Below are 12,168 nucleotides of genomic sequence, written 5' to 3' on the forward strand. Positions count from 1 at the left end.
GCCATTGTAGTTTATTATAAAACATTCCTTATGTGTTGATTCATGAATGAAGTATAATGTTTTGGTTTGCCTGAGATAAGGGAAACTCAGTCCCTCATATTATTTCCCCCCAAAAATCATGTATTATCAGCACAGATTTGATTTTGTATTTAATTTCAACAAAATGGTCATACTCTAACATAAGGGACTTGCAGTGCAGTACTTTTATTTCACAAAATGATATGTGACAAGAAGTATACATTTTCTCACTATGGTAACACTATCTTTTGTAAATCTGGTACACTCACTTTGATAAAATGAATGTTAGAATACACTGGAAACGTTCAACATTAAATTACACACAGCTTCACTACTGCATGTCAAGTAAACATGAACTTCTTAGGGATAGCCCCCCTTTTTAACATTTTTACCTAAAATGACATACCAAATCTACCTGCCTGTAGCTCAGGCCCTGAAGAAGCAAGGATATGCATATTCTTGGTACCATTTGAAAGGAAGCACTTTGACGTTTGTGGAAATGTGAATTGAAAATAGGAGAATAACACAATAGATCTGGTAGAAGAAAATACAAAGAAAAAAAACACCCTCTTTGAAATGCAACAGAAAGGTCCCTGTTCCAGCCATCACTCTGGTTGTAATTCCGATGGTGTCCACAAGATAGAAGCAGTGTATGTGCAAACAGATAACTTGAAGTAACTACAAGAGATTTAGTGTGAAGTCACCCAGGTACATTTGGGCAAATCGTAAAGGAGACATTTGCATTCATATGACCTTTTTATGCAAGAATATCATCAAATCTGTATACTTGGACTTTGACTTAGCTTTTCCAACATTTGCAAAACAACCAGTTTTCATATAATAATAGTAATATAATATATGCCATTTAGCAGACGCTTTTATCCAAGTCATGTGTGCATACATTCTACGTATGGGTGGTCCCGGGGATCGAACCCACTACCCTGGCGTTACAAGCGCCATGCTCTACCAACTGAGCTACAGAAGGACCCCATAACTGAATAGAGGTGAATTTATCAAACCTATTGTGGTGAAAAAGTGTTTTGTTGTTTGGAGCTCTCCTCCAACAATAGCATGGCATTTTTTCGCAGTAATAGCTACTGTAAATTGGACCGTGCAGTTATATTAACAAGAATTTAAGCTTTCAGACGATATAAGACACTTGTATCGAGTTTTGTTGTTTCTCTAAAATCTGCGATCGTGACGTGACACAAGGAGCTGCATGATTTACAACTGTCCCGTTAACGGGACACTTATCCCTAAGGATTTTTAAGGCACTAATTTTCTCATAAAATACCTGCATCAAATAACAGGACAAATCAAAATATGTTATATTTGAGATTCTTCAAAGTAGCGACCCTCTGCCTTGATGACAGCTTTGCACACTCCATGTCTACTGACTAATAGATACACAGTAGGAGGATGTTGGATCAATAAATATGATATGAGCACCCTGCTATGGAGCATCTTCTGATTGGGCAACGAGGGATTGCTATAAGTTTTATGCAAACATGCTAGTTGATTTGGTTACTTGATACTGTTTAATGGTTTGATAATTCAAAGGCATTATCCCACACTTAAAAACAAATGAATCAAGACCTGGGCCCGTATCCACAGTCTCAGAGTAAGAGTGCTGATCTAGGATCCCTACCTATCTTTACTGTATTGACCTGTATTGGCTCTGACCCAATGCCATTCAGACAGTAGTTCACAGTGGGCTCACCTCAGTGAGACTGTGTGTGGTCCTGTGCTGCTCAGTTGGCTACTCTGTGGATTCAGGAGTAGGTGTAGTCTGGTTGTCCTCCATGACCATGGTCCCCTCAGGGTTCCCCAGACCCTCCACACACCCCTCCCCCTTCACCAGCAGCACGTCTGGACCCTCCTCCTCCTGGAAGAGGAGCGGCAGGTAGTCTAGTGGTTAGAGCGTTGGGCCAGTAACCGAAAGGTTGCAAGATTGAATCCCCAAGCTGACTTGATAAAAATCTGTTGTTCTGTCCCTGAACAAGGCAGTTAACCCACTGTTCCTAGGCCGTCGTTGAAAATAAGAATTTGTTCCTAACTGGCATGTCTAGTTAAATAAAGGTAATAATAATTTTTAAAAAATAGCCAGGTGATACAGATTACAAATCAAATCAAATCAAATTGATTTATATAGCCCTTCGTACATCAGCTGATATCTCAAAGTGCTGTACAGAAACCCAGCCTAAAACCCCAAACAGCAAACAATGCAGGTGTAAAAGCACGGTGGCTAGGAAAAACTCCCTAGAAAGGCCAAAACCTAGGAAGAAACCTAGAGAGGAACCGGGCTATGTGGGGTGGCCAGTCCTCTTCTGGCTGTGCCGGGTAGAGATTATAACAGAACATGACCAAGATGTTCAAATGTTCATAAATGACCAGCATGGTCGAATAATAATAAGGCAGAACAGTTGAAACTGGAGCAGCAGCACAGTCAGGTGGACTGGGGACAGCAAGGAGCCATCATGTCAAGTAGTCCTGGGGCACGGTCCTAGGGCTCAGGTCCTCCGAGAGAGAGAAAGAAAGAGAGAATTAGAGAGAGCATATGTGGGGTGGCCAGTCCTCTTCTGGCTGTGCCGGGTGGAGATTATAACAGAACGTGGCCAAGATGTTCAAATGTTCATAAATGACCAGCATGGTTGAATAATAGTAAGGCAGAACAGTTGAAACTGGAGCAGGAGCATGGCCAGGTGGACTGGGGACAGCAAGGAGTCCTCATGTCAGGTAGTCCTGGGACATGGTCCTAGGGCCCAGGCCAGTTGAAACTGGAGCAGCAGCATGGCCAGGTGGACTGGGGACAACAAGGAGTCATCATGTCAGGTAGTCCTGGGGCATGGTCCTAGGGCTCAGGTCCTCCGAGAGAGAGAAAGAGGGAGAGAATTAGAGAACGCACACTTAGATTCACACAGGACACCGAATAGGACAGGAGAAGTACTCCAGATATAACAAACTGACCCTAGCCCCCCGACACAAACTACTGCAGCATAAATACTGGAGGCTGAGACAGGAGGGGTCAGGAGACACTGTGGCCCCATCCGAGGACACCCCGGACAGGGCCAAACAAGAAGGATATAACCCCACCCACTTTGCCAAAGCACAGCCCCCCACACCACTAGAGGGATATCTTCAACCACCAACTTACCATCCTGAGACAAGGCCGAGTATAGCCCACAAAGATCTCCGCCACGGTACAACCCAAGGGGGGCGCCAACCCAGACAGGCCGACCACAACAGTGAATCAACCCACCCAGGTGACGCACCCCCCCCAGGGACGGCACGAGAGAGCCCCAGCAAGCCAGTGACTCAGCCCCGTAACAGGGTTAGAGGCAGAGAATCCCAGTGGAAAGAGGGGAACCGGCCAGGCAGAGACAGCAAGGGCGGTTCGTTGCTCCAGAGCCTTTCCGTTCACCTTCCCACTCCTGGGCCAGACTACACTCAATCATATGACCCACTGAAGAGATGAGTCTTCAGTAAAGACTTAAAGGTTGAGACCGAGTTTGCGTCTCTGACATGGGTAGGCAGACCGTTCCATAAAAATGGAGCTCTATAGGAGAAAGCCCTGCCTCCAGCTGTTTGCTTAGAAATTCTAGGGACAATTAGGAGGCCTGCGTCTTGTGACCGTAGCGTACATGTAGGTATGTACGGCAGGACCAAATCAGAGAGGTAGGTAGGAGCAAGCCCATGTAATGCTTTGTAGGTTAGCAGTAAAACCTTGAAATCAGCCCTTGCTTTGACAGGAAGCCAGTGTAGAGAGCTAGCACTGGAGTAATATGATCAAATTTTTGGTTCTAGTCAGGATTCTAGCAGCCGTATTTAGCACTAACTGAAGTTTATTTAGTGCTTTATCCGGGTAGCCGGAAAATAGAGCGTTGCAGTAGTCTAACCTAGAAGTGACAAAAGCATGGATTAATTTTTCTGCATCATTTTTGGACAGAAAGTTTCTGATTTTTGCAATGTTACGTAGATGGAAAAAAGCTGTCCTCGAAATGGTCTTGATATGTTCTTCAAAAGAGAGATCAGGGTCCAGAGTAACGCCGAGGTCCTTCACAGTTTTATTTGAGACGACTGTACAACCATTAAGATTAATTGTCAGATTCAACAGAAGATCTCTTTGTTTCTTGGGACCTAGAACAAGCATCTCTGTTTTGTCCGAGTTTAATAGTAGAAAGTTTGCAGCCATCCACTTCCTTATGTCTGAAACACATGCTTCTAGCGAGGGCAATTTTGGGGCTTCACCATGTTTCATTGAAATGTACAGCTGTGTGTCATCCGCATAGCAGTGAAAGTTTACATTATGTTTTCGAATAACATCCCCAAGAGGTAAAATATATAGTGAAAACAATAGTGGTCCTAAAACAGAACCTTGAGGAACACCGAAATGTACAGTTGATTTGTCAGAGGACAAACCATTCACAGAGACAAACTGATATCTTTCCGACAGATAAGACCTAAACCAGGCCAGAACATGTCCGTGTAGACCAATTTGGGTTTCCAATCTCTCCAAAAGAATGTGGTGATCGATGGTATCAAAAGCAGCACTAAGGTCTAGGAGCACGAGGACAGATGCAGAGCCTCGGTCCGATGCCATTAAAATGTCATTTACCACCTTCACAAGTGCCGTCTCAGTGCTATGATGGGGTCTAAAACCAGACTGAAGCATTTCGTATATATTGTTTGTCTTCAGGAAGGCAGTGAGTTGCTGCGCAACAGCCTTCTCTAAAATCTTTGAGAGGAATGGAAGATTCGATATAGGCCGATAGTTTTTTATATTTTCTGGGTCAAGGTTTGGCTTTTTCAAGAGAGGCTTTATTACTGCCACTTTTAGTGAGTTTGGTACACATCCAGTGGATAGAGAGCCGTTTATTATGTTCAACATAGGAGGGCCAAGCACAGGAAGCAGCTCTTTCAGTAGTTTAGTTGGAATAGGGTCCAGTATACAGCTTGAAGGTTTAGAGGCCATGATTATTTTCATCATTGTGTCAAGAGATATAGTACTAAAACACTTGAGCGTCTCTCTTGATCCTAGGTCCTGGCAGAGTTGTGCAGACTCAGGACAACTGAGGTTTGGAGGAATACGCAGGTTTAAAGAGGAGTCCGTAATTTGCTTTCTAATAATCATAATCTTTTCCTCAAAGAAGTTCATGAATTTATCACTGCTAAAGTGAAAGTCATCCTCTCTTGGGGAATGCTGCTTTTTAGTTACAGACAGACAAACACTTTTCTAACATGTAGTATTTACCCATCCCCACTACGTTTGAGTCCTATGCTGTAATTACAGAATTACTTCATTGTTGTTAAACCCATCATGGTGGACATAAATATGTTGTGGGTCAATTTGAGTCCGCTATGATAAGTTGAGTCATCATCAGACAAACCTGACTAAACTATTTACCGTACCGTTCTTAACGTACCGTTAAGCTCACTCCACAGCTACCTTGAAATGTTGCAGATGAAGCCATTCTAGAGGTACCTGTTGTATGGTGAAGGAGTTTTGCACGTTGTCAAGGAGGGCAGTCATGAGTGTTGCAGAGGATCACTGGTTCAAGCCCAGTATGGGGCAGTCAAACAGTGGAGGAAGCTAAGCTGTTAGCAGCATATGGACTCCCTTTATATAGAGGAGTAGTTTGTTAGTGTGGGTATGTGTAGGTATATTTAGTAAGTGTATATTGGTTATAAAGCGCTGTTGTGTGTATGCAGAATAGGGTGAAAGATGTGATGTACACAGTGTACAAAACATTATGAACACCTTCAGAATATTGAGTTGCACCCCCTTTTGCCCTCAGGACAGCCTCAATTCATCGGGGACATGGACTCTACAAGGCATCGGAAGTGTTCCACAGGGATTCTACTGGACGATGGTACCTGCATCTGATGGTCAACGAGGTCAAATCACGACATCAGTGATCTTCAGGTCGAAAAGTCGGGGGCTCTAGAAAGATGCCCGAGTTTCCGACTTGGAATTCCGAGTTGGATGACCAGAGAGAGGGGACACCGTCTTCCACCTGATGGCGAAACTCGAGTTGCACCGCATCTGCCTCATGCACAAATTCATGTTGTTCCTATGACCAGAGAAAGTTAAATATTCCTTAATACTAAAATCAACACGAGGAGCTGCTAATAAATATAATCAAATGCAGGGCTATCGATACTTGGCTACTTATTCATTGCAGCTGCACCCCGAGTGGAAGTACGGAGAAGCATGTTTTGTAATAGTGTTGAATAAAAACAGTGCCAGTGCTGAATATAAACTTAAACTCACAAAAAATGCAGCTCTTTGCTGTATTCGGTGACAGTCTCTCTGTGGTCACGGTTTTAAAAATGATTAAATCTTACGTAGGTTAGAAGCTTATTACACTTGGCTGTGGCCAGGGTCATGGAAGCTCTGTAGCCACGGTGATTTGAGCTATCCGATTGAGCAGTGCAGTAGGTCCACCCGATTTTGTCACAGATTTGCCGGTCAGCCAGGTAGGCGGAGTTTGTCTCGTGGGAACACTTAGTTTACCCGGAGCAGGACTTTTGAATCAAGTGCACCTACCGGCAACAGCTCAACACAATTTTTTTTAAAGGAGAGCAAGCCTTTATCATTCGTTGGCTTTTCTACAGAAATATATGGTGATCGACTAGGAATGCCTTGAAGATCGACCGGTTGGCGAACACTGATCTAGTGGAAAGCCTTCCCAGAAGAGTGGAGGCTTTTATAGCAGCAAAAGGGGGGGACCAACTCCATACTAATGCCCATGGTTTTGGAATGAGTGTCCTCGTAGGACAGCACCTGTTTTCTGGCGAGACCACCACACCTCTTCTTCCTTGGAGCCTCACCATGTTCCACCATGTTGTAGAACTTTATCACTGCAGTCAGCTTTTTGTAGAAATGATGAAATCAGAAAATACTTATTTTTAAACATGCCTTTGTGCTGAAAGGTACAATGTATTCTCCGCTGTTTTATTTCTATTCATGATACAGCCTACCACAATTTTTCTTAAATACCTCATGGAACTTAATATTGTTGCAGCCCCAATAAGAACAGAAAACATTAAGTTGTATTACTCTAATGAAAACTTACACGTGTCGGAACTTGAAGGTTTCTCTGCAGATTTGCTGGCTATCAAAGAAATATGTCCTCTGATGTTTCCTTTTTGTTAGTTCCTGTTCGAGGTGACCGTTTCCTTGCAGAGGTTCATGGAACCAGAGATCTCGACCAATGAGCACTAGATGTTTTTCATCTGAAAAATAAGACAACAATATATAATTCTTTAACATTCAGTCATCGTCGTCATCTATTCTAGACAATACAATTTAAAGTAATATAAACATGTTCAATAAAACACACAAACTACGCAACCTACACATCTTGAAATGCATGTGTGAATCACACACACTTTCACTAGTAGTGTAAATGGGTCAGGTTTGATATAAAGAAATGTCATAACTTTGTAGATGGCCATTTCATGCATTTATGTAACCTGTCTTTAGGACAAATATCAACACCACACACAGGTCCCATAAGTTACTGAAAATGTTTTATGGGTTACACATTCTCTCTCTCTCCCACACCACACACAGGTCCCATAAGTTACTATCTAGATATGTAGGTTGCATGGGCTACACATCCCACTTCAGCTCTCCCTTCCAAGCCACACATTCACTCACTCTGTCACAGTTGGATTTAATACACTAACAGTTAGCTAGTCAGTCTACGTGTGCCTCATCACACCCAGACACTGACAGATACAGACACAGAAAACACGCACACATTACACACTCAGTCATATAAACTTGACTAATAGTTGAATGGCAAGCACTTACCATTGTTGAGTTAGCCAATTCATCTGATCACGTCTCTTGACCATCTCCTCAGGGGTAAAAATAAAATATCACGGCTTCCCTTTATTGAACTCGCAAGCCTTTTCAATTTCTTGCCCAGCACCATATTTCCCCTCAACCGACTGAAGCACCTTAATTGACGGATCCACCATTAATGGGTTGCCTCCTCAAGGTGCTCGGACTCGACTTCAGTGAGCTTGTCAGAGTCGCTTATGACGTTGCTCTGTGGCGCAGGGTCAAAAAGTAGTCGGCAATAAGTTGATGCCACTGATCGTCTGAACCAGACCCCAGCACATTACTTTCTTTTTTTTAATCAAGCGATTTCTCTCTCCCGGGAATCCATCAACGCAGTAGAAAGCTACGCTAGCTAGCTAGCTAAGGTGTAGGCAGTAGTGACAGTGTAACTATGTATGATGGGGTTTGAAGTGCAAGAGAGTGTAGCCTGAGGTACACTTTCTTTTCCCGACGATGATACAATACAGTAGTTTTGATTGGGAAAACAGGAAAATCATTCGATTGAATAGCCTATTGTAGCTTGATTCAAAATATATCGCGAGCTAACTATTTTGTAATTCATTCATGATTTCGGAATAGAGGAGGGTTTTGATAGTGCAGATAAACTAGTGCCGCGAAAGCCTGGTGTGTTACAAGCTAGCATCCACCAAACGGATGGGAAAGTTTCATCCTACATTTATACGACTAAAACTATATTTATACTGAATTTGGCAATAATACATACAGATAATGAAAGCAAAGACATTGTTTTGTTAAAACCAAATGAAACCCCCAAATAGCAAAAAGTGTACATTTTGACAAAAACACAATTTATATGCAAATTAGTCATTGCGACTACCGACTGATTATGATAGAGCGCGCCACATATAGCCTACACCAGGGATGGGCAACTGACAGCGCCCCTTTTGTCTGTGGATTAACCCCGTCTCTTTAACCCATGGCAAAATGTGTAGAACTGCAGGAAATTAACTCTAAAACTAAAATAATGTTATCTTTGCTGCCAAGAAGGGGGCTGCTAAAATGCTTTAGTTGCTAAATGTAGCTTAGGGCCCCCAAAAGGCTAGAGCCAGCTCTGACTGAGTTCTGATATTTTGTGGCCCCCGCCCCCATCAAAGATGCCCATCCCTGGCCTGCACAGTACAAACACAATATGTAATAACCTTTTTAGGCACAAACATACAAACATATATATATATATAATCATGTCTGGATGCAGTATTCTACGCAGAAATATTCAACACTGAAATATGTTACTCTCATTATTCCAAATGCATTTGTGAGTATTTTTCTGCTGACAAGAATGAAAATGAATCTTTATATTTAATACATCTAAAAATCTGAAGCTATTGAGTGGAATGTTTTTTCTGCTGGTGTATCCTGAGATAGCTCATCTCTGAGAATGTCTTCCCGCAGTGCGTACAGGCAAATGGCCTCTCTCCCGTGTGGACCTTCATGTGCATCTTTAGCTGATGCTGGCGGGTGAATCTCTTCTCACACTGGGGGCAACTGTAGGGTCTCTCACCCGTGTGGACCCTATGGTGCCTCTTCAGGTCACCAGCTTGGGCGAAGTGCATGTGACACTGGGTACAGCTGAAGGGTTTCACCCCTGTGTGAACCCTCTGGTGCCTCTTCAGAGTGCCAGCCTGGGCAAAGCGCATGTGACACTGGGTACAGCTGAAGGGTTTCACCCCTGTATGGATCCTCTGGTGAACCTCCACCTTCTGGAGGCAGCTGAAGCCTTTGTTACAGAACATGCAGAGGAACCGTTTCTCTTTACCATTGCCTGATGTGGCTCCCCCTCCCTGAGTCTGGGCTCTAGCCCTGTCGTTTGAGTTCAATACCTGATCGAAAAGGACATGGCTGTGTAAATCGGAAGGCCCCATCAATGTGGACACTGGGTCACAATCCCTGAATGTGTGTAACGGGGAGTGGGTCTTGACATTTAGATTTGTCTCTAAGCTTTCCCTGTAATCTAAGACATCTCTGCCCTGTGAGTTTCCGTCTCCTAGGTGACTATTTGCATTCCATGTGGGAGGAACGTCATCCTCCACTTTCACAGTCACCTCATCTACGACCAGACTCTCCCCTTTCTTATCTCGGCACCCTTCAGAGTATACACTACTACTGTACCGGTTCCAGTCCCCTCTAGACAGATCCGTTTGTGTCTCTAAACCCAAGGATATGTTGCCAGGGCCCATCTCTGCAGCGTTAGAACAAGATGAATCATCACCGCCAGTGTCTAAAGCGTTACCATCACCATCCCCACAGGAATTAAACGTTCTCTGGCTCTGGTGAAATACTGGTAAGTACTCTGAGCCGGGAGCAGGAAGACAGCCCAGTCTCCTCGGCCCCAGTCTCTTTGGGTCTGATCTGTGATCAGATCCTGTTTGTAAGAGACTGTGTGTTACAGTTAAAGTCTTGGTGTCTGTCTCTGACTTGAGGACGGTGTTCGGCATTCCACTGACCTCCGTGATGCTGCGACGGGTCCTTGGCTGTGCTTGGGCGGTGGTGGGGTCCTCTCTGTCTACAGAGGGCGTGTCAGCCGTTCCAGTCTGGATGTCTCTGCTGTGCCGTGGGTCCTCCTCTCCTTCAGACCTCTCTAGCTTGACACCAGGACCTTCAGCCTCTGCAGACTGACACAAGAAGAGAGGACGTTATTACCGGTACAGTAGTTGAATTGGATAACAATGTGAAGTCTCACAAAGCTCACCTATGGCAGATAAATGAGGATATACTGTACATGTAAGCAAGTGAATAGCTGAAGGGAGCGTTCTGAAATAAATGGGACACATTTGATTGACAAAGTACCTAATTTTTTTATGCAACACTATTCCACTAACTTCTATCACAATAACGTGTTGGGTTGAGGTTCCACTCCCCTCATCAACAGTGATTGATTGGTCATCTCTCCATTCATTGTGTCCCGCTGGCTTCATAAAGGTCCTGTAGCCTCCAGTGAGATGTCCTTCACCTGAGAGAGTGATTGGGGGAAAAGCAGTGGTTAGGTTAGCTACTGTCAATGCTCAACATCAGTGGTTGACCAGAGCTGAGAACCGGCACATCAAATTTTCTACTGCTTGAACTCCTGCTCCTCTTATAGAATATTGGCTCAAAAGTATTGTGGAAATCCTGCACACACACACACACACACACACACACACACACACACATACAAATATATATATATATATAATAATAAACAGTACCTGCACCCAAAATGAGTACAGGTACCTATTTAAGTCAAGCACTGTCAACAGTATATTATACACTATTGACACTGTCTACAATTAGCAAGGATGTAAGGTAACACTTCTCATAACTTCTTGATATACTATTTATTGATTTCTATACTATGTTCCATGTATCATTGTTTTCATTTAGTAAATAACAGAAAATGCAGTAAATCAAGAATCGGGTTAGAATATATTGTTTCTTTGTGCAAGAGAGTTAGTCTTCGTACCAGTTGTTTTAGCTAACATTACACTCCTTGTCACATCTATGGAGCACAAGGAGTGGAATTAAGTAGCTTAACAGAGACAGCAACCAGGCTACAAGATAGCTAGCTAGCTAAGTAAGTAATCTAATCAGTTAAGTTACAGCATATGCACACTGCTCCGTGGTTGCCATGGCGCTGTGAGGTGTACTCAAAGTCAATATTCACATAATAAGGAATTCCCCTTTACCACGCCCACAAATTTGAGAAAACAAACATTTCCCATTTACCTTTACTGTAAAAGAGACAACTTCGTAGCCTATTTTTGTGTATACAGAAATAACAAAACATGCCGAAAAGCTACGGTATTGTTCAATGCACATGTAAACAGGTCAAAAATCGGATCGCCACTTAGGAAAAGAGCCTGCGAAAAGAGCCCTGTGGCTTCAGACTATTCGGCTTGGGAAATGTGGGGACCCGGTGTTCAAGTAGGTTACACGTAGGAGCTATGTGTGTGGAAAACATTATCACATGTAAGACATTTAGCTTGTTTAGTATAGTCCATTTGTAACTCCACTCACTACTTGTAGCTGTATAATACATTTTTGTGTTGTTGATCTTGGCTAGCTTAATGTTCCGGACGGTAACTAGCTAGCACTCACTCCACTCACGTGGCTGCAAGCGACGTCATGAAAAGTGTCATGAGGAAAGCCCTACAACATTACTAGTGAGAACCCTCTGAAGCAGGCAATGTCAAAAATTTTAATGTAGTTTTGTAATTTACTAAAGCAGCAGACAAGAAAAGGGTCAAAAAAAGGGTCAGGTTTTTGCTGTGAGTCAATGGGTTACCTACAATTCACACCCC

The 12,168-nt window shown here is 43.3% G+C and overlaps 3 protein-coding genes across 7 annotated transcripts in view; 1 reads left to right on the forward strand and 2 right to left on the reverse strand.

Annotated features, from left to right (window-relative positions):
- The window catches only part of LOC118395568 (neurotrophin receptor-interacting factor homolog), a 384,346-nt gene that overhangs the window by 192,010 nt on the left and 180,168 nt on the right, over positions 1-12,168 (forward strand). The gene's annotated exons all lie outside the window — the stretch shown is intronic.
- The window catches only part of LOC118395579 (zinc finger protein with KRAB and SCAN domains 3-like), a 128,283-nt gene that overhangs the window by 77,950 nt on the left and 38,165 nt on the right, over positions 1-12,168 (reverse strand). The gene's annotated exons all lie outside the window — the stretch shown is intronic.
- The window catches only part of LOC118395583 (zinc finger protein 23-like), a 135,782-nt gene continuing 132,272 nt past the window's right edge, over positions 8,659-12,168 (reverse strand). For both annotated transcript variants that reach the window (XM_052465163.1, XM_035789429.2), the window contains exons 2-3: positions 10,711-10,841; positions 8,659-10,503 (exon numbers count right to left, since the gene is read on the reverse strand). In XM_052465163.1, coding sequence (XP_052321123.1) covers positions 9,214-10,503; positions 10,711-10,841 — 1,421 coding nt within the window. In that variant the 3' untranslated portion in view covers positions 8,659-9,213. The remainder of the gene's footprint in view (positions 10,504-10,710; positions 10,842-12,168) is intronic.

Source organism: Oncorhynchus keta, chromosome 16, assembly GCF_023373465.1.
Source record: "Oncorhynchus keta strain PuntledgeMale-10-30-2019 chromosome 16, Oket_V2, whole genome shotgun sequence".
Taxonomy (NCBI): Eukaryota; Metazoa; Chordata; class Actinopteri; order Salmoniformes; family Salmonidae; genus Oncorhynchus; species Oncorhynchus keta.